The 24,123-nt window shown below is 39.6% G+C and overlaps 1 protein-coding gene across 1 annotated transcript in view; it reads left to right on the forward strand.

Moving 5' to 3' along the window:
• NBAS (NBAS subunit of NRZ tethering complex) overlaps positions 1-24,123 on the forward strand; it is a 160,851-nt gene that overhangs the window by 78,117 nt on the left and 58,611 nt on the right. The window contains exons 39-42 of the mRNA XM_059468667.1: positions 3,333-3,409; positions 3,926-4,063; positions 19,732-19,961; positions 22,953-23,063. Coding sequence (XP_059324650.1) covers positions 3,333-3,409; positions 3,926-4,063; positions 19,732-19,961; positions 22,953-23,063 — 556 coding nt within the window. The remainder of the gene's footprint in view (positions 1-3,332; positions 3,410-3,925; positions 4,064-19,731; positions 19,962-22,952; positions 23,064-24,123) is intronic.

The raw sequence follows: 24,123 nt of genomic DNA on the forward strand, positions 1-24,123 counted from the left end.
TGTGGTGTGTTTAGCCCTGTGTTAATGGTATTGGATCCCACCTCTTTCCCCTTAAAGCTTTGCCTTGTCAATTCTCATGGAAGTCTTTATGATGAGTTAACACATTCAGGATTGTGCAGATTGAAAATATACCTGTTGATAGCACACTGCTGAAGTTTAAGGAATCACACAGATATGAATCCCGCTTAATATTCTGCATTTTTATCATTTTCAGGCTTCCTGTACATTTTTGGGTAGGATTTTGCCATACAAAACTTGAATGCTGATATGAGGTGTCAGCTACTGCGCTGGTCTAGTAACTGCAAGCATAAAAGGTTTCAGTTGATTTTGCTGACAAGTTTGAATCCCAGCTGTTTGCTTCTAGCTGTCTTGTAGGACAGCTACAGCAGCAGGTTTCAACTCCATCAAAAGAACTGAAGAACCTGGAGGGAGATGCAGTTTAGCAAAGAAGTCTTCATTGTACTTGGTACTTTTTCTTAGGAGAGGCTGGAGTAAGCATCAGACTTTATTTACTATAACAGTGCCATGTGCAGTGTGAGAGACTGGCTAAACACTTCCCCACTGACAGAATGCATCATCATAGAAGGGTAGAATGGTTGGAAGGAATCTTAAAAATCATCTCATTTCAATCCCTTGCCATGGGCAGGTATGCCTTCCACTAGACCAGGTTACTCTGAGCCCCATCCAGTATAGCCTTGATAAAACTCTGTAATAAAACTCAGGATCTCTTGCTGCTTTTTTGGATTGGGTAGTGTTACAAGCCTTGCATCTTGACTTTTCTTGTCCTTGCTGTCTGGATGTAGGTGGTAAACTGAGTATTTCCAAGTGAAATGGTAACTCTCATCTCTCTGAGTCCTGTAAAGTGCCCCTTCCTCAGCTGTGGGCTGATAGTTCACCCACACTTGGTGTGGCTGAGGCCATGTTGTGCATCTCTCTTTAACAGGAGTTTTGTTTCTCCTTAGGCCTTAGGGATTGATCAGGAGGTTGAAGATGAAATTTGAAAAGATGGCTGTATATCCTTCTAACCAGATTAGGCACTAAACTCAGAGTAAACCCAAGACAGTCAGTCATACCTATTAGTCCTCAGGGGTTTTGGAGCAACTAATACCTTAAGGTTCCCCATAATTTTGTGGTTAGTTGTAGATATGTCTGTTTAACTTCAGTATATGCTTCTAAGTTTATTGAGATTTTATCATGGACTAAATGAACAATTGAAGACTCAAAGCAGGTTTTGCATTTTTTTCAGAGGAAAGCCCATCAAAAGTGAGTTGTGAAACTTTCTATGTATGGAGAAATTCCAATTTTCACAGATAAACCATTTTTTTAATACTTAGCGTCTCAAACAGGCTGTGGCATAAAGACCTGCATAGGAAACAAAAATATTTATAAAATCAAAATATTTTTGTGTTTCTATGAGAAATTAGTGCTTCAGGACAGCAGCATTGGCATTTTGCTTGTCACTGCCTGCCCTCCCTGGTTTGCCAACCCTGTAATGTCCAATCCCTGTGGCAAATTCCAGATTTGGTAGTGGTCTGAAATGACATTAAGTTCTTGTAAATTTTGTGAGGATAGGTGATAGGACAGAATGTCATCCTGCTAATGTCTGGAGCCTGTGACTTGAACTCAGCCCTGCTAGACTGCAGAGGATTCTTGCATGGCTTCCCTGGGAGACAGGAAGCTGCATGAAATTATTTTTGCCTACATGTATTTGTGTGTATGTAAAGTGCACATCTAAGTATGGGTGCATGAAAACCTATCATGAGCACACTAGCATGCAGAAAAATTATTGAATTTTTTTTTCTTGGAAGGTATGACAATAGAGGCAATTCTTTCTTCTTACATACGTTCTGGGAGTTGGGATGCCATTGTGTCACACTTCATGCAAAATGTGAAGAAAATCATATTGTTTTCTGGCCCTGTATTGGTGCTGTGTTCTTTGTAATTATTGCTATCCTAATGGTGAAGATCAGTTTTTGCAAGTAGTCATGTTGGGGATGTTAAGTTGAAAGGGAACCCATATTTTATTGTGTACTCAGAGGTTTTACTAGCATTAATTCTCCAAAGAAAGGGAAAAGAGAGCAGAACTGAAACTCTTCCTCCTCACTTTTTTTTTCTGTTATCAGAGGAGGAGCCAGCAATTTTCATCAAGATTTTAATATTAGATATTTCTGGAGTTCTTACTATCTTTTCTTGGACAGCATACAGGTTATTTAGAGTGTAGCAGAAACAATCTGTCAGAAGCAAGAAGCTGTCTGAAGCACAGTAAAAGCCATTTGAAGCATAAAGGATAGGTGCTGTTGGACAGGCTTATGTTGCAGCCTCTGTGGTTACTTGTCACATAGAAATTTAGTGCTTGTATCTGGCTGAGGACCAGCATGTAAATCCACTTCAGGCTGATGGCAAATTAATGATAATCTTAAAATTGTAATTGCTCATTCAAGCCTTTTATAAGTCATTCTTTGGAACAAAGAATTAACTGTGGGAGTGTGTGCAGAGTAATTGGGTTTTTACCAGCATGCCCTCCAGAGGAGTTTATGTAATGTGGGAATTAACAAACAGGTGTTTGAGACTTCCTTGAAATAAACAAAGAGCTAAGTTGCTGCAAGATAGCTTGTTCCTATTGAAATAATATTGTTATTAATAACATTAGTAATAATGTAATCTATAACAATGGAAACAACCCCTCCCCCTAAGTGTGTATAATGCAGGAAAAGCAGGTGATTTTTGTGTCAGTTTTACCAGAAGTATATGAGTTTATAATCAGAATGCTTATCCTTTAATGAATTTATTAAAATTGCTGTAGTACTGATACTTGTTTTCAGTATGTGGCAGAACCTTTTTGTGGTGTTTCTTATGATACTTGTGATTTTTATTTTTGATTAAGGCAGAAGTTTTTAATATGATTTGTTATGTTCAGTGATGAGGGAATTTGAGCTCAGGCTTGAAGAGAAGACATTTTGTACCATTCCTCTTCTTGGTATCTTCGAACCTTTAGAACATTACGTTACTTCCTTGATTTTGCAAGCAAAATATTTGCTTCTTGGAAATCAGTACAGGTGGTTTTGTTTAGCATTTGTTGCTGCATAATCTCATTCTTCTTTGGTTAATGCATCAAACACTTTCCCTGGAAGTTAAGGTAAAGCTGTGCTGCAGTTTAATTATATATTATCTCTTTCTGGATTGTGCTGATAAGTGTTTAATTAAGTATGTCTGGAGTGCCTCAAGCTAGTGTCTAATAAAATATAGTTGCCCTGAAAACATTTCATTTGCTAGCTCTCAAGGCCAAGTGGGTCAGAAATCCAAACTTTGTGTCTGCTCCATCTCTGTTGCAGTTCTGCTACAACTGGCAAGTGATGCTTTACCAAAAGATGCGGCCTTGTCTCTTGCCTATCTGCTTGCACTGCCACAGGTATGTTGACAGGGGCTTTGTTTGTATGGTTTTGCCAGGAAAGACTATTCATAGCAGAATTCCATTCGCAAATTTAATTTCCTTAAGATATTAAAATCTTAAGTATTCAAATTCATTGTAATACACATTTTTACAGATTGGGCTGGTGCATGTAAAGGAAAGTGAACATATGCCATTGGACGTTCCATTGAGCATGGCACTGATGAAAAGATACATTTTCCTACATAAAATAGAAGTTGGACCACCAGACTGACAGTTCTAATGTAACTCAGAAATGTGGATAATATCCTTGTGGTATAGAAGCAGCAATAGTGTAGTTGGAGAAATGTTTTGGTTAGGTGCAAGGGGAAAAAATGTAGAATTATCTTTATGTATGGAGGTTATTGATTTACTTCTGTGCCAGAAAAACACAGAGCTATTTCTAAATGATAGCAAATAGCTTTTTAGAAAGTTTGTACACTTAATGTTGTATGCTTACTAGTTCTTTCATGTAAATGAATTCTCTATTTCTTCTAGGTGGTAGACGCCAACAAATGCTTTGAAAAGCAATTACATTCTGCGTTATCTCTCCAGCTGGCAAGTTATTACTATAGCCTGCAGATCTATGCTCGTTTGGCACCATGTTTCAAGGACAAATGCCACCCTCTCTACAGGGTTAGTACTCTTTTCTTTTTAAAGCCACATTCATTAATGTTCAGACTAAAAGCTATTCTAAAAAGCCAGTACATGAGTTAAGCCTGTTAAGGGGCTGATCTGACTTACACTGTAAGCAGACTGTTGTGTTACACATAATTATTCTTCTACAGTGCTGTAAACAAACAAGTACTTCACAATTTGTGGAGGAGTTTTTGAAGCACAATATCAAGTGTCATTTTTAGGTAACAGCACTATCAGTCTTCAAAGTATCTTATAAGCACTAAGCAGGAATGAGTATAGCTTATGCTGTTACCTTGCAATACTGTGTCCAAGGCAATATAGTACTTCCCAGGAAAAGTAAAGTCCATTTTAACAGAAACAGTGCGTTTCAGAAAGTTTCCATAGCCTCACCTAGGGTGTTTTAGATTGTATTTCAGTTTACATATGGTGTTTTGAAATTTATCCTCATTCATAGGGAAATTTTTTTATTTCCTTTGACAAGTTTCTGTTTTTGGAATGACACTACTTTGTCTGTTCTCCATTGACAGTGCTTAAAGCAGTTTTCATGGTGAAGTCTGTACTAAATGGAAGAGGTGGCATACAAAAGTTTAGTAAGGCACTGATTGCCATTCTTACTAAGGTGCCTGCATAAAACCCCTTGTTTGCTCCAAGAGAGCCTTTCTGAATTTACACCAGTTCTTTCCTCCTGTGAAGAAGCTCTCTGGACTGTTTGCTTTTCAGCCTGTCTCTAAACTGTAGCCAAAAGAACACTTCTGGTCACAAGTTTTCTGAAAAGGAAGTAATCACCACTGTGGCATGAGAGAATTGGTTTTTACCATGTTAAGAATGACTCCTGATTTACAGCAGAAAGCCTGTTTTGATATTCGCCCAGTTCTGCAATTAGGAAGCCTTTCATGTTCCTGCTGAGATGTTCATTTTTCTTTCTTCTGGTTAGATGCTAAAGGAAAACATAGCCACAACTGTGGGGCTTGAAAAATAAGTTGGTTGTGAAGAATTAATTCCTGTTTGTTAAAAAGTTTTCTTTGAGCCTGTACATCTTCCTGCTGCATGATAACTTTAATGAAAAAAGTTTGTGGGTTTTTGTGGGGCTTTTTTTCTTACTTTAGCTTTTTCAAACAGTCCTATTTTACAGGAAAATCTAAGCAGCCTTTGGAAAGTGCAAGTTACAAGAATGAGGACAGAGATGTTAGATTGAACTATTTGTACTCCCTACTACTAAGCAAAGTCTTATCAATGGCACCATGCAATTTATCTCTTAACTGTGATGTGATCTTTGGCTAATCTTTTGTTCCATCTTGGTAAAATACTGTATGTGACTGTGATAAATAGTGGATTCTAATTTGTATGCTAGAAATAGTAGGTTCTATGTTTAAGCTACTCTTAAACAATAGCTTTTGAAAACAACTGTAGAAGAAGATTGAATGAAGAGCACACCAAAAAAACCAGGAAAAAAACCCCACCAAAACTGGCCTGGATGCCAGTAAAAAAACAACATAATCAAATACTAATTTATAATTCATTGTTACTAATTCCAAGGGTATTCAGTGAAGGAATGTCACAGAGGTAGAAAACAAGAAATAGAAACAGATACTTTTAACCAAAATAAACATGCTTGTTTTTTTTTTCCAAAAGCCCAAACCAAAAATGCTAAATGCCAGACTTAAATGTCCAATTTGTGCTTAATTTTTATGCAAAACAGACATTTGCTTAAATTTACATCTTAGATGGTGTTAATAAAGAATGGGTCCACCTGCAAGTTTGTTCATAAATGCTATTCTAGTTTGTGTCCATGGGAGTAGATCTAGCCATGAGTTTTGGGGTTTTTTTTTGTGTTTTCTAAGAGTTCTGTGTGAGGAAAAGAAAATTGATCTCAAACTTCAATGAACATGTTACACTCAGCTGGAGATGTCATTCTGTAGTAGATTGTCTTCTGACTCATGGCACTGGTGGCTTGCATCATCTTTATCTTGTGGCTGTTTGTGAAAGCAGAAGTGTATCCCTAGGTCCTTTGCCTGCCTCAAAGCTGTACATTATTCTCAGAAGGAATCTGAGTGCATTTTTGTCGATGAGAGTGTAAAGACAATCCTTGTTTTCGCCCATTCTCACTCATTACATGGCCAGTAAATCTGGCGCTTCAGCCACATGCTCAGAAGGTGAAACCTCAAGATCATTGAGCATTTGTTTCTGTCTACTAGCATCTGAGTCACAGTAGCTGTGATTTTTCTAGTCTGGTGAATCAAGTAGTATACTGTTGGAAAATGATCTGAATTTAAAGAAAACTGTATGGAAGCATGGAAAAGTCTACACATTCTGTGTTTCTCATTTTAAAATGACATTGTTTGAAAAGAGCTCATGAGTGCCTCTGGCAGAACAGGAGAAATGTTGGTAGAATGGAAATGATGGAACATAATGTTACAAGGATAATGAAAAATGCAAGGAGAGCTCCTCTTCTGTTGGCTAGGACAGACTTTCAAGACTTGCCAGTTAGTCAAGAAAGATATTTTGAAGCAGTGATTGGGTCTGTTGCATGAAGGCTTGTTACTTTTTTTCTTTGTTTTAGTTGTGATGTGAAATACTGACAGCTAATATCTATGCATCAAACCAGAGTCATAAATTGTCAGAAATTCTCACTATCACTTTTTGTATTGTTGATGCCCAAAAGGAAATCATCTTGATAATTTCAGTTTCTGGTAAAGTTATTATTTTGCTTCTAGGACAAACAAAGGGATCTGGCTGTAAAGCATTACTTTATTTTGTGCCCAAGACAATTTCAAATTTTAGTTGTTATGATAACATAAACATAACAGTCACACTTTAAGGCATCTGAGCTATATTACTTTCTTGTCCTGAGGAATATGTTAAAGAAGCTCTCTAACCTAAGAAAACTGCAGATAAAGGTCAGAAGAACAGAGCAAAATTTCCAGGAATGGAGTGTATGTGGAATGTACTGGTATGAGAAGACTAATTACCCTTTGAGGACCTATAGTTGTTTTTGGTTTAGGTCTGTAAGAGGGTGGTATTGACTTTTCATTGCAGCCCCTGTGGTGCTGTGCTTTTGCATTTGTGGCTAGAAGGGTTGGTAACAAGCCTGTTTCAGCTGTTGCTGATCCTTGCTTGCACAGCATCCAGGCTGTTGCCCCACTGCCACTCTGATTCACCTCACTAATTCCCGGTCTTGATGAACAAGAAGAAAAGCTGTACAACTGACCAAGGAATTTGCTGGGTAATTCTTCTTGTTAGCAGCTTATCTCCTCATTCGTCCTATCCTGGTGATCTGATAATTGACCAGAATAAATTGCTTACTCTAGAAGGGAGTGAAAATGCTTAATTATCCTGAGGTTAATTAATATGTTACGTTCCTGTCCTCATGCTAATACTCTGTAGTTGAGGTGCTTCTGTTGTTTTGAAGAGGATTATTTTACTGACCTCAGCTGAGGGGGCAAGCTTTTTTTTGGGGCATCAAACAACAGGTACAACAAATACTGCTAAGTTGCAGAGGGGAACAGGAATTTGCACATAATAGCAGATGAAGAGATTTGCTGTTAGCAGAAAATTCTTAGTTTTTTATTTTCTTCCCTTATATGTTACTTTTCAGTCAAGAAGGTGAGTTTGATTCCTGTCCATTTGTGCATTGCAGCTGACAGTATGTTGAAGTGGTAAGCTCAGAGATTCTCCTTAGTGATACTTCTCTTGCTGTGGCCTAAAATTGGTGAAGAAGCTGGGAGTTCAGTCCCACAGAGTTAAATAGCCAGATATGTATTTAGCCTTGTGTATGACAGGGCACATTTATGCAGTGAACCTGTGCTCTGTGCACTTAATCTGCTTCCCTTTTCTGTTACTTGCTTCTTTGGAAAGCCTCTGTCGACATCTCTAAGAGGCAAAATTTGGTCAAAAGAGGAGTGCTTTGAACTTGGAACGGAATGTGTGGAAATTTCTGTTGGTCTGCCAGGATTTCCTTCTGCCAGTATCACGTGGCTTCCAAGGTTTTGTTGTTTGTTTGTAGGTGTAAATTGGTATAAATTATAAATGCGGTTATATTAATCCAGAAATGTAAGACTCCCAGCCATGGTCTGTATGCTACAGCTTTATGTAATATTCCAAATACAGGATGTTGAAAATAAAGACTTAATTTGAAATGGAAATAGACATTATATAAGAAGGCTGCATACAGGAAAAAGGGAGGGAGGCCGATCTGATGCATCTGATAACAGATCTATTACCCTTACTAGATAAGGTCCTAATGGCTTTAACCTGGCACTCTAGTGCAGCTAAAGGTTTAAGTCTCTACAGGTGGTAATCTCTAAATCTCTTACTGGAATGCTCATTAAACAGTTGCGTGTTGTTTTGGATATTCTGTCACATTCCTAAATTATGACTTCAGTTTACTAGAGAAAATATATACATTTTTAATCTCAACTTGCATTTATGTACATAATGTTTTACATCATGTGCATAACTAACATGCAAAACTGACAAACGGTGTCAGGCAGTCTTGTTTCATTTTGTCTGGACATTCAGCTTTCCATTCATAAATGCTATGGCTAGCACTAGGGCGTTAGCACTTGGCGAGTGAATCTATTGAATTTGATGGTACTTCTGTTTCCAAGTCCAGTGCATACCTGATAGTTAGAAAAGCAAATACCTTGAATTTATGGTGCGCTATTCACTCTCGCATTGGTCTTCCTTTGTGCGTGTAGACTCTGTGATGGAGAGGAGAACCAAGGAAAAGGAGGGCAGTGGCAGAAGGCACCATGAATGGGACTACCAGGCAGACTAACTACTGATCTGGGGAGAGTTCAAAGACCCTAGTGTCATCAGAATCCTTCTCTAGATCATCAGTAATGGATTCTGAATAAAAGTGGTCTCAAAACCTGCCTCTGTAGTACTTGCTGTTGACTCTTTCCTCTCTAAAAAGCAATCTCCAAGCTTCTATCTCTTGTTTTACCAGATTTCAGTTAGTTGAAAGGACAATTCTTCCAATCCATTAATAACTTCAGTTTTCTGGTTAGACTTCAGTGTGAAAACTTGTGAAAGTATTTTGCAAGATTTCTGGGTATTTGATTTCGTTTGTGTGTGTGCTCTTTGATACCCTCATAGGCCTCCAGCCAGTGAACAGAGGCCATGCTGATCTTTTCCCACCAATCTCTTAGTGCTCAGTGGTCTTTAATATTTGTTACATAGTCTGCCATCTTACTAGGGATAGACATTTTACTTGCTGGGCTACAGTGCCTATGAAGATCCCTTTTACATCCTATTTTTTCAGATGGAACTTGCACGCTGGCATGTTATTTTTAAAAATATTTGTTGGTGCATCTTGGCCTGCCATTTACCATAATTTCACAGTTGTGGTCCTTCAGAACTGAGGGATGAATGCCAGCTGCGCATAAATGACACCTTCCAGATTCATTTAACTCATGGGGCTCCTCTCCCCCACCTTCAGCAGTGAGGGCTGACACAAAGGTCTCATGATTCCTACTGCTATGGACTTATTCATGACTGCTCCTTCCACACCTTTTCTCCATGGGATCCTGCCACTTCTCTAGCTGGCTTCCTGATTTTGAGCACTTTTCCGAACTTTTTCTGTTAGCTTTACCATTCTTTATAAAACATGTTCCTGGTGCTTTATTTAGCACTTAAAATTTCCTTTCTAGCTTGTCATATTTTGTGAGTTTTCCTCATTGATTTGCTTATTTTTCAGTGATGTCTCAACACATAATCACACATTTTCAAAATGAGTGAATATTTAAGCTAACAAAAATGGAAAACTCTATAAACTGTGATGTATCTAAAGGCTTAAAGCTTAAGTGAGCTCTCCTGAACTGCCAGCAAATATGGTTACTTTAGAACATCATCTGGTATGATCCCTGAAAAACTAATCCAGCAATTAGGGACAATGCAGCCAGATTGTGACAAGTAGATTCTTTTGGTTGTGATGTGTTCGATACAGATAAGCCAGTGTTTCACAGATCTTTCTTTGTTAAGAACACAATATGACAAAGTATTGCCATTCTTAGTTGGGACCAAATAATATTTAGGTGACTCAGAAAATACCCTATTGTTAAATAGTTGTTAGGTGTTGCCCCCAATCCCCTGTTTCATTTCTTCAAGATAAAGTGTACTTATGAAATGAGACACTTATAGTCTTGCTTATTTCTATTTCTCTAGGGTTATATGAGCTATTCTGTCAAATCCTACTTCTGAAAGCAGAGCAAGTGTTATTCTTTAGACAGCTGTTCAGAAATTTTCTTTTAGAAAAGAGGATCTTCAAACTAGCCTTTCATTTCAGCAGAGGGTTGAGTTTTAGCTTGCCCACGTTTCTCTGGAGACATACTAGTGACTTTTCTTGTGAGGGAGATAGCTGGGATAAGTGCTAATGCTTTTCCTTCTTGTGAAGTTTTTTCCCTCTCTGGGACACAGTGCAGAGGTGACCAACAGCTTTTTGAAGCAGTCTTACACTAGTCAAGCAGTTTTATCTTCTCTTTTACCTTCCTTTTCCAAACTTCTGTAACTGTTTTCTCCAGTCAATGAGCATCATAAATTTTGCAGGCAACCTGCTTGAAATTTGCTAGTCATCTAATTATTAAGAACATTTTAGCAAAATTTCATTCATCTGAGTTGGCAATACAGGTTACCTTTCAATTGCTGAATTTCCTTCGGGTGAGAGAGTAGGCTTCTCCGTCCCTTTGGTTTTTAGTTGTTTGACTCCTTGCTGGTGGGGTTTGTTGGTTGGTTGGTTTGGGTTGGTGTTTTTTTCTTTTACATCTTGGCAAATTGAGGCTAAATGCTAGATTGGCCTCTGTATTTAGCTGAGGAGACTACTAATAAAAATGTATATCTCAATAATGTAATGTGATCACTGAGAAACTTGCACTTCTCAGAAGTGCTAGCAGTGCTATTGGATCAGGATGAAAAACATCTGACTTCTTGCATTTTAATAGCTGTCAGGGAACAGGTAGCTAATTGTTCTTGTAGCTCTTAGGATATCTAGTTTTTAATCTTTAAATTAGTAAAATATATAAATATTTGCATGTATCAAGTTAAGTAACTGTACAAATTAAAAAGAAACAGTATTGTACTTAATCTGAAATTGCATAATACTGCAGTAAAGTTTTGCAGTAGGAGTGTATGCTTGTCCCAAAGTCTGCATATGACTAAAGTTGCTACCATATAGGCCAAGATAAAAGGCATATTCTGAAAGAATAGCCAATTACATCATTTATTCAAAAAGAAAACACAATGATTTGTTTTTTAGACAAAAGGGAGATAGACAGAAGGTTAGGATTATTACCAAAAACATGGCACTTATTTACTGAGAGTAATGCTGACTGCAAATAGGAAATGAATTATATGCTATGAATTTAGTAGGCACTTCACTCAAAACCATGTAGTAATTTTCTATTTTCAGAAGTGTTCTTTCAGTTGACACTTTAACCTTTTATATATCATGTGTTATTTTCACTAAAAGAGCTGTCAGATGAAACGATGAGATTTTTCTACCTCAACCTGACTTATCAATCAGAAAATCTGTAAGAGAGCACAAGGTAGGAAAAAACCTATGAAAACATTTACTCTTGGGAGAAATTATTGCTCATTCTTGTTGGAATAGCTGATAGAAATCAAAGCATAAAAGTGTTTCTCTGAGGAGAAGCTTGACATCAGCCAGTGACGTGTGCTCACAGCTGAGAGAGCCGATTGTGTCCTGGGCTGCATCAAAAGCAGTGCGGGCAGCAGGGCAAGGAGGGGATTCTGCCCATTCACTCTTGTGGGACCCTTCCTGCAGTGCTGTGTCCAGCCTGGAGGCCAGAACCTCAGAATGGACATGGACCTGTTGAAACAAGTCCAGAGGAGGCCACAGAGATGCTCAGAGGGAAGCAAAGTCTGAGAGAATTGAGGTTGTTCAGCCTGGAGAAGAGAAGGATCAGGAGAGACCTCGTAGCACCTTCCAGTACCTGAAGGGGCTACAAGAGATCTGGAGAGGGACTTCTTACAAGGCCGTGAAGTGACCAGACAAGGGAGAACAGGTTTAAACTGAAAGAGGGAAGGTTTAGACTGGGTTTAAACTGAAAGAGAGGGTAGGTTCAGATTAGGTATGAGGAAGAAATTCTTCAGTGTGAAGGTGGTGAGGCACTGGAACGGGTTACCGAGAAAAGGTGTGGATGCCCCATCCCTGGAAGTCTTCAAAGCCAGTTTGGATGGAGCTCTGAGCAGCTTGGTTTCGTTTCAGCTGTCCCTGCCCATGGCAGGGGTCTTGCAACAAGAAGATCTCTAATGTCTCTTCCAATCCAAACGATTCTGTGTTTCTATAAAAACAGCACTAGAGCAATTTGTTCAACTCTTCAAACACAAATCACTTAGCATAACTGTAGAAACAACTGCCTGGACAACACTTCTAATTACTTTTGTTTTATTATGGAACAGCAGCCTCTTACAATTTTTGTTGGTTTTGTTCCTGCAGCAGTGCTGTGATCCAGAAGTGATTTTCTTTTTTTATACTGTCATACATCTGGAATGAAACTTTAAAACATTCAGGGAAAAAAGATACATTTGCATGAAATCTATGGTAAAAGAAGGAAGGGAGGCTGGGGAGTTTAAATCCACAGTTGCCTTTCTGCATCTACATAATCCAGACACAAATTTTTTAGTACAGTAGGAAATACCTTGTTTGCAGTACCATGTACCATACTGTGGTGAGAAGCATTTTTTTAAGAGTATGGCCAGGCTTTAAAACCATTATACTTAATTATAGCTGAGACATTAGAGTATGCTACAAAAACTTCTGCCAGATGATTTAAGATTTTAAATCTGAAACAGAATATTGTTTTAATGTCTGAATGTGTAAGACTTACAGTTTAACAATAGAGATGAGCCATAGATTCTCTCCTTCATTGTTAAAATAAGTTTGTACCACTTGATCCTGATGCATCTTGTAGCTTACAGAAGGTATTCTGGTAGTTATTTTATATTGACCTCGTGTGATTTCACTGGTGAGTGATGAGATTTGCTGCTTCCTGTAGCCTTTTAAGAAATGGTCGTGAAAGCTGATCCTGACCAAAACTGTTGTCACACAATATGTGTAGCTGCAGCAGTGGAAGGAGAATAAGGTTGAGGTATCCTCACATTTGAGTTATATGACAATAAAAGTTTATTTCTGAGATGTTCTGGTCTTCCATTTGAGCCATATGTTTTATCTTTTGCTTTGGGCAGATCACATGTGAGACAGCTGTGATATGGAAGGTTGGCTACCCAAATTCATGTGGTGCTGTATCTAAGTTAGAGTACTTTTGATTCACAGCATGACAAAAGTCTAAGTTGAAGACAGGTGTCATTAATTTAATTAATGAAAAGCTGTCCTGTGGAGAGATGGAGAGTATTTCTTCAGTGAACAGGCACGTTCAGGATTTTATTTCTTGAGTGAACTATTTTGTTCCTGTAAATCTTTTTTCCTGCTTCAGTATGTGAGGAAAATTATTGTCTTATGTGCTTCACTTCATTCTTTTTCTCTTGCCTTCCCCTCCATCAAATTTGTAGCACATTGAATCTCTTGCTGCAAGGACTGTGGCAGTTGCTACAAGGATTAGGGACAGTTTTCCTTTCTGAAATATGAATGCATTCTAGAGGTGTGGTTTGGTTCCCAGCTGCACTGGTGATGGGCAGTAGCTGCAGAGGCAGGGAAATGGGCAAAGTGCAGCTGTGTGTGCAGCAGGAACCCTACACCCTGCTCCCTGTGTGTGTGTGCAACAGGAACCCCACACCCTGCTCCCTGGTGTGTGTGCAACAGGAACCCCACACCCTGCTCCGTGGTGTGTGTGCAGCAGGAACCCCACACCCTGCTCCCTGTGTGTGTGCAGCAGGAACCCCACACCCTGCTCCCTGTGTGTGTGCAGCAGGAACCCCACACCCTGCTCCCTGGTGTGTGTGCAACAGGAACCCCACACCCTGCTCCGTGGTGTGTGTGCAGCAGGAACCCCACACCCTGCTCCCTGTGTGTGTGTGCAGCAGGAACCCCACACCCTGCTCCCTGGTGTGTGCAGCAGGAACCCCACACCCTGCTCCCTGTGTGTGTGCAGCAGGAACCCCACACCCTGCTCCCTGGTGTGTGTGCAGCAGGAACCCCACACCCTGCTCCCTGGTGTGTGCAGCAGGAACCCCACACCCTGCTCCCTGGTGTGTGCAGCAGGAACCCCACACCCTGCTCCCTGTGTGTGTGTGCAGCAGGAACCCCACACCCTGCTCCGTGGTGTGTGTGCAGCAGGAACCCCACACCCTGCTCCCTGTGTGTGTGCAGCAGGAACCCCACACCCTGCTCCCTGTGTGTGTGTGCAGCAGGAACCCCACACCCTGCTCCGTGGTGTGTGTGCAGCAGGAACCCCACACCCTGCTCCCTGGTGTGTGTGCAGCAGGAACCCCACACCCTGCTCCCTGTGTGTGTGTGCAGCAGGAACCCCACACCCTGCACCCTGTGTGTGTGCAGCAGGAACCCCACACCCTGCTCCCTGTGTGTGTGCAGCAGGAACCCCACACCCTGCTCCCTGTGTGTGTGCAGCAGGAACCCCACACCCTGCTCCCTGTGTGTGTGTGCAGCAGGAACCCCACACCCTGCACCCTGTGTGTGTGCAGCAGGAACCCCACACCCTGCTCCCTGTGTGTGTGCAGCAGGAACCCCACACCCTGCTCCCTGTGTGTGTGTGCAGCAGGAACCCCACACCCTGCACCCTGTGTGTGTGCAGCAGGAACCCCACACCCTGCTCCCTGTGTGTGTGCAGCAGGAACCCCACACCCTGCTCCCTGTGTGTGTGCAGCAGGAACCCCACACCCTGCTCCCTGTGTGTGTGCAGCAGGAACCCCACACCCTGCTCCCTGTGTGTGTGCAGCAGGAACCCCACACCCTGCTCCCTGTTGTGTGCAGCAGGAACCCCACACCCTGCTCCCTGTGTGTGTGGGCAACAGGAACCTCACACCCTGCTCCCTGTGTGTGTGCAGCAGGAACCCCACACCCTGCACCCTGTGTGTGTGCAGCAGGAACCCCACACCCTGCACCCTGTGTGTGTGTGCAGCAGGAACCCCACACCCTGCTCCGTGGTGTGTGCAGCAGGAACCCCACACCCTGCTCCCTGTGTGTGTGTGCAGCAGGAACCCCACACCCTGCTCCCTGTGTGTGTGTGCAGCAGGAACCCCACACCCTGCTCCCTGTGTGTGTGCAGCAGGAACCCCACACCCTGCTCCCTGTGTGTGTGTGCAGCAGGAACCCCACACCCTGCTCCCTGGTGTGTGTGCAGCAGGAACCCCACACCCTGCTCCCTGTGTGTGTGGGCAACAGGAACCCCACACCCTGCTCCCTGGTGTGTGTGCAACAGGAACCCCACACCCTGCTCCCTGTGTGTGTGCAGCAGGAACCCCACACCCTGCTCCCTGTGTGTGTGCAGCAGGAACCCCACACCCTGCTCCCTGGTGTGTGCAGCAGGAACCCCACACCCTGCTCCCTGTGTGTGTGCAGCAGGAACCCCACACCCTGCTCCCTGTGTGTGTGTGCAGCAGGAACCCCACACCCTGCTCCGTGGTGTGTGTGCAGCAGGAACCCCACACCCTGCTCCCTGTGTGTGTGGGCAACAGGAACCCCACACCCTGCTCCCTGGTGTGTGTGCAGCAGGAACCCCACACCCTGCTCCCTGGTGTGTGTGCAGCAGGAACCTTACATGCTGCTCCCTGGTCGCCCTTGCTCATGTGCTCTCATCTCCTTGTTTTGCTAACCATGAAGATGTTGCTTGGTGTATGTGTCTCCCTCTGGAGCATGAGACCTTTCTTAGGATTGCTTAAAACGGTGTAAAAGGAACCTGATGTTACAGGGATCTGGGCACAAGGGAGCCTGTCCTCTTCCTTCCTTTTGGATTTCTGTGGCTGAATGCAGTGGCAGCTTTTGCCCATTGCCAAAAGATTACAGTTCAAAAAGTGATGGAAATGCTTTGCAACCTCAATCCAGAGAGGTCTACAGTGTCAGTTTTGTCTTTGAGGTGATTATGAGTGGATTGGCCTCTGATCTAAGCAGTTTTTCTGATCACTTTTTCTGATCATTTTTGTACTGCAGTCTGTAGATTATTTACATTAAAAACAGAATCAAAAGAGTAATAGGTTATTTAAGAACAATTGGATGGCTTCTTGGTCTTAAAAGAAGGAAGCAAGCCAAATAGCATTATAGTGATCTATTATTATATTGGTGATAAAGTGTTCACAAGAGAGCATTTTATTTATTTTTTATTTTATTATTCTTTTTAAATTAGTATTACCATAGTTGTAAAATTATTGCCACTTCCTGAGCAGGAGAGGAGCAGCATAGTAGATCATATTTTTTGTTTGTTTGTTTTTTTAAATTTGTTTCTGATGCATATAACTGAATTAAGTCTTACATAGATTGGAAGAGGAAAGAAGGCATACCAACTTGCCTGGAAAAAAAGCCACTAAAATTGAAGATTAACTCAGGCATAAGAATGAAGATATTCCAAGATCAAAATCTCTTATTTGCTTATAAAACCAGTGTTGCTTTTATACTATTACAGTGGCTCACATATTGAGGGTCTTCACTGATGTCACTTCCAGAGGGTGACCAAAAAAAATGCTTTAAAACATTTAGTCAGGTGGACCCTGAATCCCTGCTGAGGGATTGTTAACAACCAGTGGGGCAATAGGGATAGAAAGATGACCTGTGCTGAGTAAATGACATTTAAGAGCATGAAATGAAATTAGCTTTGTGCTGAAGTGATGTGTGCTTTTTGTTTTCTCTCCATTTTTTTTTTTTCTTAATTCCTAGGTAAGGCCTCTGCCAGCACAAGTATAATGTTAGCCCAAGAGCTGAGTGAAATGCATTGGCAGGGGGTTCCTGAGGGATTTCCCCTTGTAGTGCTAGGGAGGCTTCTGAGTTAAGGGTGTTAATACATTTGGGTCAGTTCTTTGGCTTCTTTGGAAACTTACCCTGTGTTTACAATGTACGCATGTAAAATGCCCTTCCTGCATGATCACAGGAGAGAAAGCTTTTTTCAAACATCTCTCTAGAAGTACTGGAGGAGATTATCTGGCAAACTGGGGAGTTGGACACCTAAGCACAATTTCTAACTGGCCAAAGGACTCTGAAAAACCAAGAGAATTGTATAGTAGCTCTTTGGGGGTTGTTGGTGTGGGTTTTGACAGGTGATGTTATGAAGGGAACAAGTTGAATATGGCATCTTATTGGTCTTACTTGTCAAAAATAATTTGTATTTACACAAATTGCTGTCTGTTACAATTTGAAGAATGTCCAAAAATTGAAAAACTCTGTGAATGTTTCAGTAAGATTCAGACTTGACTGATTTTACTGATTTTTGTCTTGGCCAGGTACTGTTACTAGCTAGTTGTTACTGTTTTTTCAATTAAAATTTGTTAAAACATTTTTTGAAAACTGGTGATCCAGCTGTAGTGATTTTTCTTTCTTACAGTTTCATTAGAACAAGCATTATGTCTAATTGAATTAGCTATTTAATGGATGTAGAAATAATTTTGCTTTTCTTCTAAAAGATATTCATTATTTAAAATGTGAAGATGTTAAAAAATGAGTACTTAAAATTAAGAAACACAAATTCAATGCATCTTGATACCTAACAGAAGACTGTGGGATTTCTCTAATTTCGGATTCATATGCTGTGATAGTTTAGGCCATAGGTTTTTTAAGAGGTAAGAGGATAACACTTGATTGAAAGATTTCTCATGGTGAATAGAGTAAGACAATCTTTGGAAACTACTTGCAGTAAACAAACTTCAGTTGTGTTTTCTTAATCTAAATGTATAATTTTTATCTTCTAGATTGAATAGTTTGTACTTTATTTTGCCACTTATATCTGGGGTTATATATACATGGGAATTCACATAGTGTCAGATTCTTTTATTCTAAATTTGACATTAGTAAGACCAATAGACCCCAAGACGTTATTTCCAAATAAGGTCCTTGGGACCATAAACAGGCAGCATGGAAGATTACACACAGGTGCTTTTACGGAAATATACCACATGGGGCCTTAATGGAGAGAGGGGAAAGCTAACAAAAGAGAGCAAATTTACTCTCATAGGTTTCCTGAGGAACCTGTCTTTCTCAGTGCACTGGAGGTTTTAGGCAATGATGTTAAACATGTTTCCCTGTCTTGCTCCGACTTACCCTGTCTCCATGCTTTGTTTTCTAGTGTATCACATAGAATGAGATACCAGGGTACATAATAAGCTGTGGATGGGTTTCCAGCTGATATAATTGTGTTGTAGAGGCACTGCTCTGCTTGCCTGTATCTTTTTGTGAAGTTTTACTATTCTACTACCAATCTCCTAAGCAGCCTTGAGAGAAGTGCTGCTGTTGTGTATAAAACCAATGAGTTTGCAATGTTTGGAGGGCTTCAGAAGTGCAGAGTGAAGAGGAAAAAGGATGCCCTGTAGCATTTAATGTGTCTTGGTGAGCAGCCTGTCAATTAAGATACTTGGAAAAAAATCAATTTAGAACGACCAGCAAGTCACAGAAAAAATAAAGCACGCCTCAAGGTTTAAACTTTTGGTGCATGTTTTACCCAGCTGTGCACTCAATGTTCATAAGTTTATCTTCTAATGTAGCAGAATAATTCTGTAGTAAAAAACCGAAGTATATTGCTTGGGTACACTCAACATTTTTGAGATCACAGCAGTTACATCAGCTGTTTCTCTTAGGAAATACTTCATCTACACTGGATCCTAAGGTATCCTAAGGTTTTTTTGGTGGCTCTTTTGGAGGTACTCCTTCCTCAGTGGATGCCACACAGAAGTCACAGTGCACTTTTGGGCATTGAGCTGGTGTTGCCTTCATTTTTCATGGAAGAGAGAAATCAAGGTATCAAGTAAGCCAAGTGTTTAGATGTTACACAGAGCTCTGTTCAAGTGGAGGTGCCTAGGCACAGCCACTATCCAGATGTTGAGATAAATTGGAACACTCCGCAGTACATGCATTCTTTTTTCATGCTTTGTGTTCTAAATTGTTGCTTTGCTATGAGGATTTTTGACTACAGAAGTTAATGGTTTATAACAGATGCACTTGGTGTGTAATTTCTAACACAGAAAAATAAGTTTTATTTGGGATTAAGGTATTTTGAAAAGTGAGGTTGCTTAGTTCATAGATGATCAGTGTTTTATTCTTTGAGGATTCAGAGTGTAGGCAATGCTTCGAGTAATTTGTGGATCCTGCAATACTTCTTTGAAAGTATTAGTTCTCAACACTTAAAAGCTATTCCTCTCTTCAATCTTCTATCAGAAATTCAGTAACTTTTCTTTTACTTCAGTGTTTGATTAATCAGTTACTTAGTTTCAATGTAAATAAAAGTGAGGAATTTAAAAACAAATAAATTCAGTCATAGTGAAACATTTGTTACTATTCATTTGATGAGGTAAGTTTGGGGTTTTAAAAAATATTTATATCATATGAAGTAGTCTAAAACATTCCAAAAGGATAAATTATGATAGCAGAGCACATGGGCCTTACAGAAAATTTTAAATTCTGTTTACTTAAAATTTCTCAGAAATGGAAAAAAATCTCCTAGTTTTGAACACAGGGATCAATTATGTATTGATAATTCTTTGTTCAGAATTAACAGGGATTTTTTTTTTTAGTTTGTTGTTTGTTATTTTTGCAGGCTGATCCAAAAGAGTTGATTCAGATGGTCACAAAGCATGTTACTCAGTATGCCCAGGCAGACTGGCCTGAAGAAATCAGCAGTTTGATAAATCAGCTGCATTACTACAATGAACGACTGCTGGACTTCACTCAGGCTCAGACTCTGCAAGGACTTGGCAAAGGAGTGGACGTGCAGAGATTCACAGCGGATGCACAGTACAAGAGAGAAACAATACTAGGATTGGCAGAGTAAGTAATTTTATTAGGTTTGTTTCCTCTGTTTCGGGATAGAGTAGCTTTAAGCTTTAAATTAGGAGAGTAAATGGAAAGTAGTGCTGACCTTTAGAGAGATAATTTACTTGCTTTTGAGATTTACACTGTAATACAGCTGCAATTGGAGCTTTTTCTATGTAACTGCTCTACTTAAATGAAATGTTGCTCAAATAAATGGATTTATAATTGAATCTATAACTCTTCATTTACTAACTTCTAATATTAAAATTAATCAGGGATTAATGAAAGCAGAGCATAGATGAAGGTTTGGTCTGTTTCTTTCATCTCCTGTAAACCTGCCCTAGCAATCTATTAAGGTATGCCCATGCATCAAAGTTTGGAATGAACTATAGTTATAAAAAAAAAAAGAGTTGTTAAACTGTATTTTATTCTTAATAATTTAGTTAGAACAGCTGTATATCACTGTATTTTTTCCATGTAGTCATTTGGAAGTGTTTCACCACATATGTTCTGATATTTAGCATGCTTTTATCTCATCTTTCAGAAATCCAGAATAGAAAAAAAGAAGGATATAGGATAGTACTTTTCATATTAAAAGTACCTTTAATTAATATCTGCATGCAGGTACTTCAGGCTGTGAACAAGTCATGAATATGACTTGTGTTTTAGGGACAGTCACAGCTGACTAGTTGACAGACTGTCAGAGAAAGAGTTCTCTGCAATAAGAAGCTTTAAATATAATCTCAGATTTTCAGCTGATGTCTGCATAAAGCTTTTGAAGAGCATATTTAAATACTCTCAGTTTTCCACATGTGTAGCTACTCATAGCTACAATTCCAATAGAAGTTTGCTACTAAATGGAATTGATATACCAAATAAGAGTGGTTGTATGAGGTCAGGTTTTGGACACAAAGCTGATGCTTTATATCTGTGAAATTTGTTCCTGCATTCATAAAAATAGCTTTTGTCACTGCAGATTTTGTCACTGCATTCATAAAAATAGCTTTTAATAGTCTTTTAATGTTTCCATTCAAATTGCCTGCTTTGTATCTATTGTTACTAAGCTCATCTGTCTGGTGTGTCAGTAGGTTACATCTTGATGACTACCTACAGAAACTTCAGTACAAGTAGTCTTCTCTTATTACAGATACTCACTTTGATTACAGCAGGATAACTTACATTTTCACCCCAGAGTTTATAGATACTGTCTCTTGTAAAATAAAGTAAATATGAAAAGAAAGTTCCTTACAGTAAGTAGAGGTAAAAACGATATGAAAGGGTTAGAAGTGGCACTTCCATATTGGGCATTTGCAGAGATCCAGTTAATTACTTGTTCAGCTTGCAGTTTCCTTGCTTTAATCTCCTCAGTGGAGTCTTAGTCTGCATTTTCTAATGGAAAAGATGCACAAATTCAATGCAATTGTGTAGCATATTTGTTCTTACTTTTTAATTAAGTGCCTCATGTTTTTTAATCTTTCATGAAGTGCTGTTTGAAGGAGCAACACCTGGAAAAGATTACATTTTATTTACAAAACAGCTTTTTGGAGCAATTTGCTACAACTAGCTAACTGGTAGTAGGCTGCATTATCTTCTGTATTTGGTGTATATCTTTGGAAGCTGTTGGTTATTGAGTTTGTGCCACTCTTGGGTAAGCAACACCAAAATACATCCAAAGTGTGCCTGTGCTCACCTTCAGTGAGGTCTCCTTTGGCAGTCCTTGGACTCAGACCAACAGGCAGGCAGGGCTGGGCATGAAAAAGGGTGTGTAAAAGAAAGCTAAAAGATTCTTTGCAAGGTAATGGACATTTTTTCAGCTTTTCATTGTGCAACAGCTGCTTGCTTTTGTCATTACCTTGACAATGAATAAATTGCTTGTACTGTTCTTCATTTATATGGTATAATTTCCGTAAACCACCACTGCCTTAGGCTGCTGCTGCATGCCACTCTAAGACAGAAAGGGAGGATTGTGGTATAGCTTATAAAGTTCCAGGAGGAAAGGATTCCACTAGTTCCAGGAGCCACTCCTGATTTGTATGATTGACTGGATTATTTTGCAACTACAGCATTCATACCATCTTCCTCTTTCACTGAATCACAGAATGGCTGAGCTTGGAAGGGGCCTCTGGAGGTCATCTTGCCCAAACTCAGGCAGAGCCTCCTCAAGGATTCACATTAAGTACATTTTAAAGAAGTTGTTCATGACAGACCTATGAGGAAGTAATTACACACAAATAGTGTTTTTCTTGGAATTATCCTGGAGATAAAAGATTGAACCCAACCAAACTGAAACCAAAACCCAAAAATCAGCCTTAACAGTATTGCCTTTATGCCAGCCTAGAAACAAGAACCATTCATCTCTGTTTGAACCAAACTATACTGGATTAGTAAAGATTAATATGAAGTTAACTTTGAGCTTTCATATTTTACATGATCTCCATATCTTGTTTTGTAAAAGGGTTTATGCACTAACAGAAAAGTAGTTTTTAATATTTTAGGACAGAATGAGCTGGACATCTTCACTCCTTTTAGTCTACAAATACTGGGAGTGTTTTTGTCTGTGAACTACTAGGAAGAGCTTTGAGGATTTATATACCAGTTGTGCTAAAATACTGTAGGTGTTGCAACTAAATCAAATAAATGCTAACTGTGATGAGTTACATCCTTCATCACTTTGTAATTGAAATGGAATGAAAACTGAGATTTTTGCTTTAGCACAATGTTGAGTAGAAATTGCCATTGAGAACCAGTGTTTGTGGTGTAGGTTCCTGTCTTTGAAATATCTTTGTAGTTTTTTTTCTTCTGTTTATTTTTTCCCAGATGGAGCACCAAGTATAAGTAAATGCAGAAGGACACGCTTAATGTATTTTTATTTAAATTTTTTTCTATGTTCTTGTTTTATGAAAAAGACATAGTAAGTTTTCTAACATAAGCATTTATTTTCATATTATGTCTCATAGGGCTTAACATAACTTTTCCTTATTTTCTCTCATGCCTGTCCTCTACCAGGACACTTGAAGAAAATGTCTATAAAATTGCTGTTTCTTTGGCTCAGCGATACAATGTTCCACTTTGGGAAGTTTACATGACCCATCTGGAATTTTTATTCACTGACAGTGGGTAAGTTGTCTCCTCTGCAAATGCACATACAGTTCTGTTACATAGAAATAAATGTTGAAGTATGACATAATTTAATTATATTGGGAGTGGAGTTTGGGTTGTGTGTTCATTTGTCTTGTGTTGGGATAGTATGGGAATATTTGTCTTTTCCACGTAATGCTTCTGCAGCCAGCTGTGAAAGCTGCTGTTGCAGGCAAGGTTAAAAGTCCATGTGTGTCTTACTGTTCTTCAGAGTATTCCAGGACTTTGTTTCAGTGTTCAAGTTTCTGTAACTTTGAATGTTGAGTTCTCCCTTGCAGTAGCAACTTATCCTGGAGTTACTCTGACAGTCCCTGTAATATATCCTGAAACCTGATAGTTTCTCTTTTACTCTTTTTTGCTCTTTATTGACCTCTATTCTACATAATAGAGGAAATAAATATATCCCTATTCACATTGTGCATCTGTTCATATTAGTTTCATTTTTTGATAGAGGCAGGGTTTTTTTTTTAAACAATGTTTTACTGAAACTGTTCTAGCCTAAAAGATTATGGCAGACCAAGCCTGGCACGGGTGTGGCATAACGGGAGGGGTGCTTATAATGTCTGTTCCACAGTGGCTTTAGGACCTTTATTTTTAAATTTATGTGTTTATTTATTTTAACCTCTTACATCATGTCAGGCAGTTTTTGCCTACTGAAAGAGGAATAAACCCATTTGATGGAAGACCAAGCTACTTGCCTGAATAGCACATGCAGATGACAGTGATGTAGAACTCCCTGTGTAATGCAGCAGCTCTTACCTACTGTTCTGACAGATATGATGAAATGAATTTGGTTTGTTTCAAGTGTTGCAGTCTTAAAGCACCTTTAGCTTGCAGCAGTGTTGGTACGTCTCTTAACATTAACTATTAATTAAAAAAAAAAGCATTGAAACATTTTATAAAATGTGAGGCATAAAAAACAAAGCCTAGTGAATTGTCTGGAGAAGATGAAATAATGTTCTGAGATTTTTCTTCACTTCCTCCAAAAAACAGAGAAGTCGTACCCTCTAAATTTTGATGCTGCTAAATTATTTACTGC

Source organism: Ammospiza nelsoni, chromosome 3 (assembly GCF_027579445.1).
Source record: "Ammospiza nelsoni isolate bAmmNel1 chromosome 3, bAmmNel1.pri, whole genome shotgun sequence".
Taxonomy (NCBI): Eukaryota; Metazoa; Chordata; class Aves; order Passeriformes; family Passerellidae; genus Ammospiza; species Ammospiza nelsoni.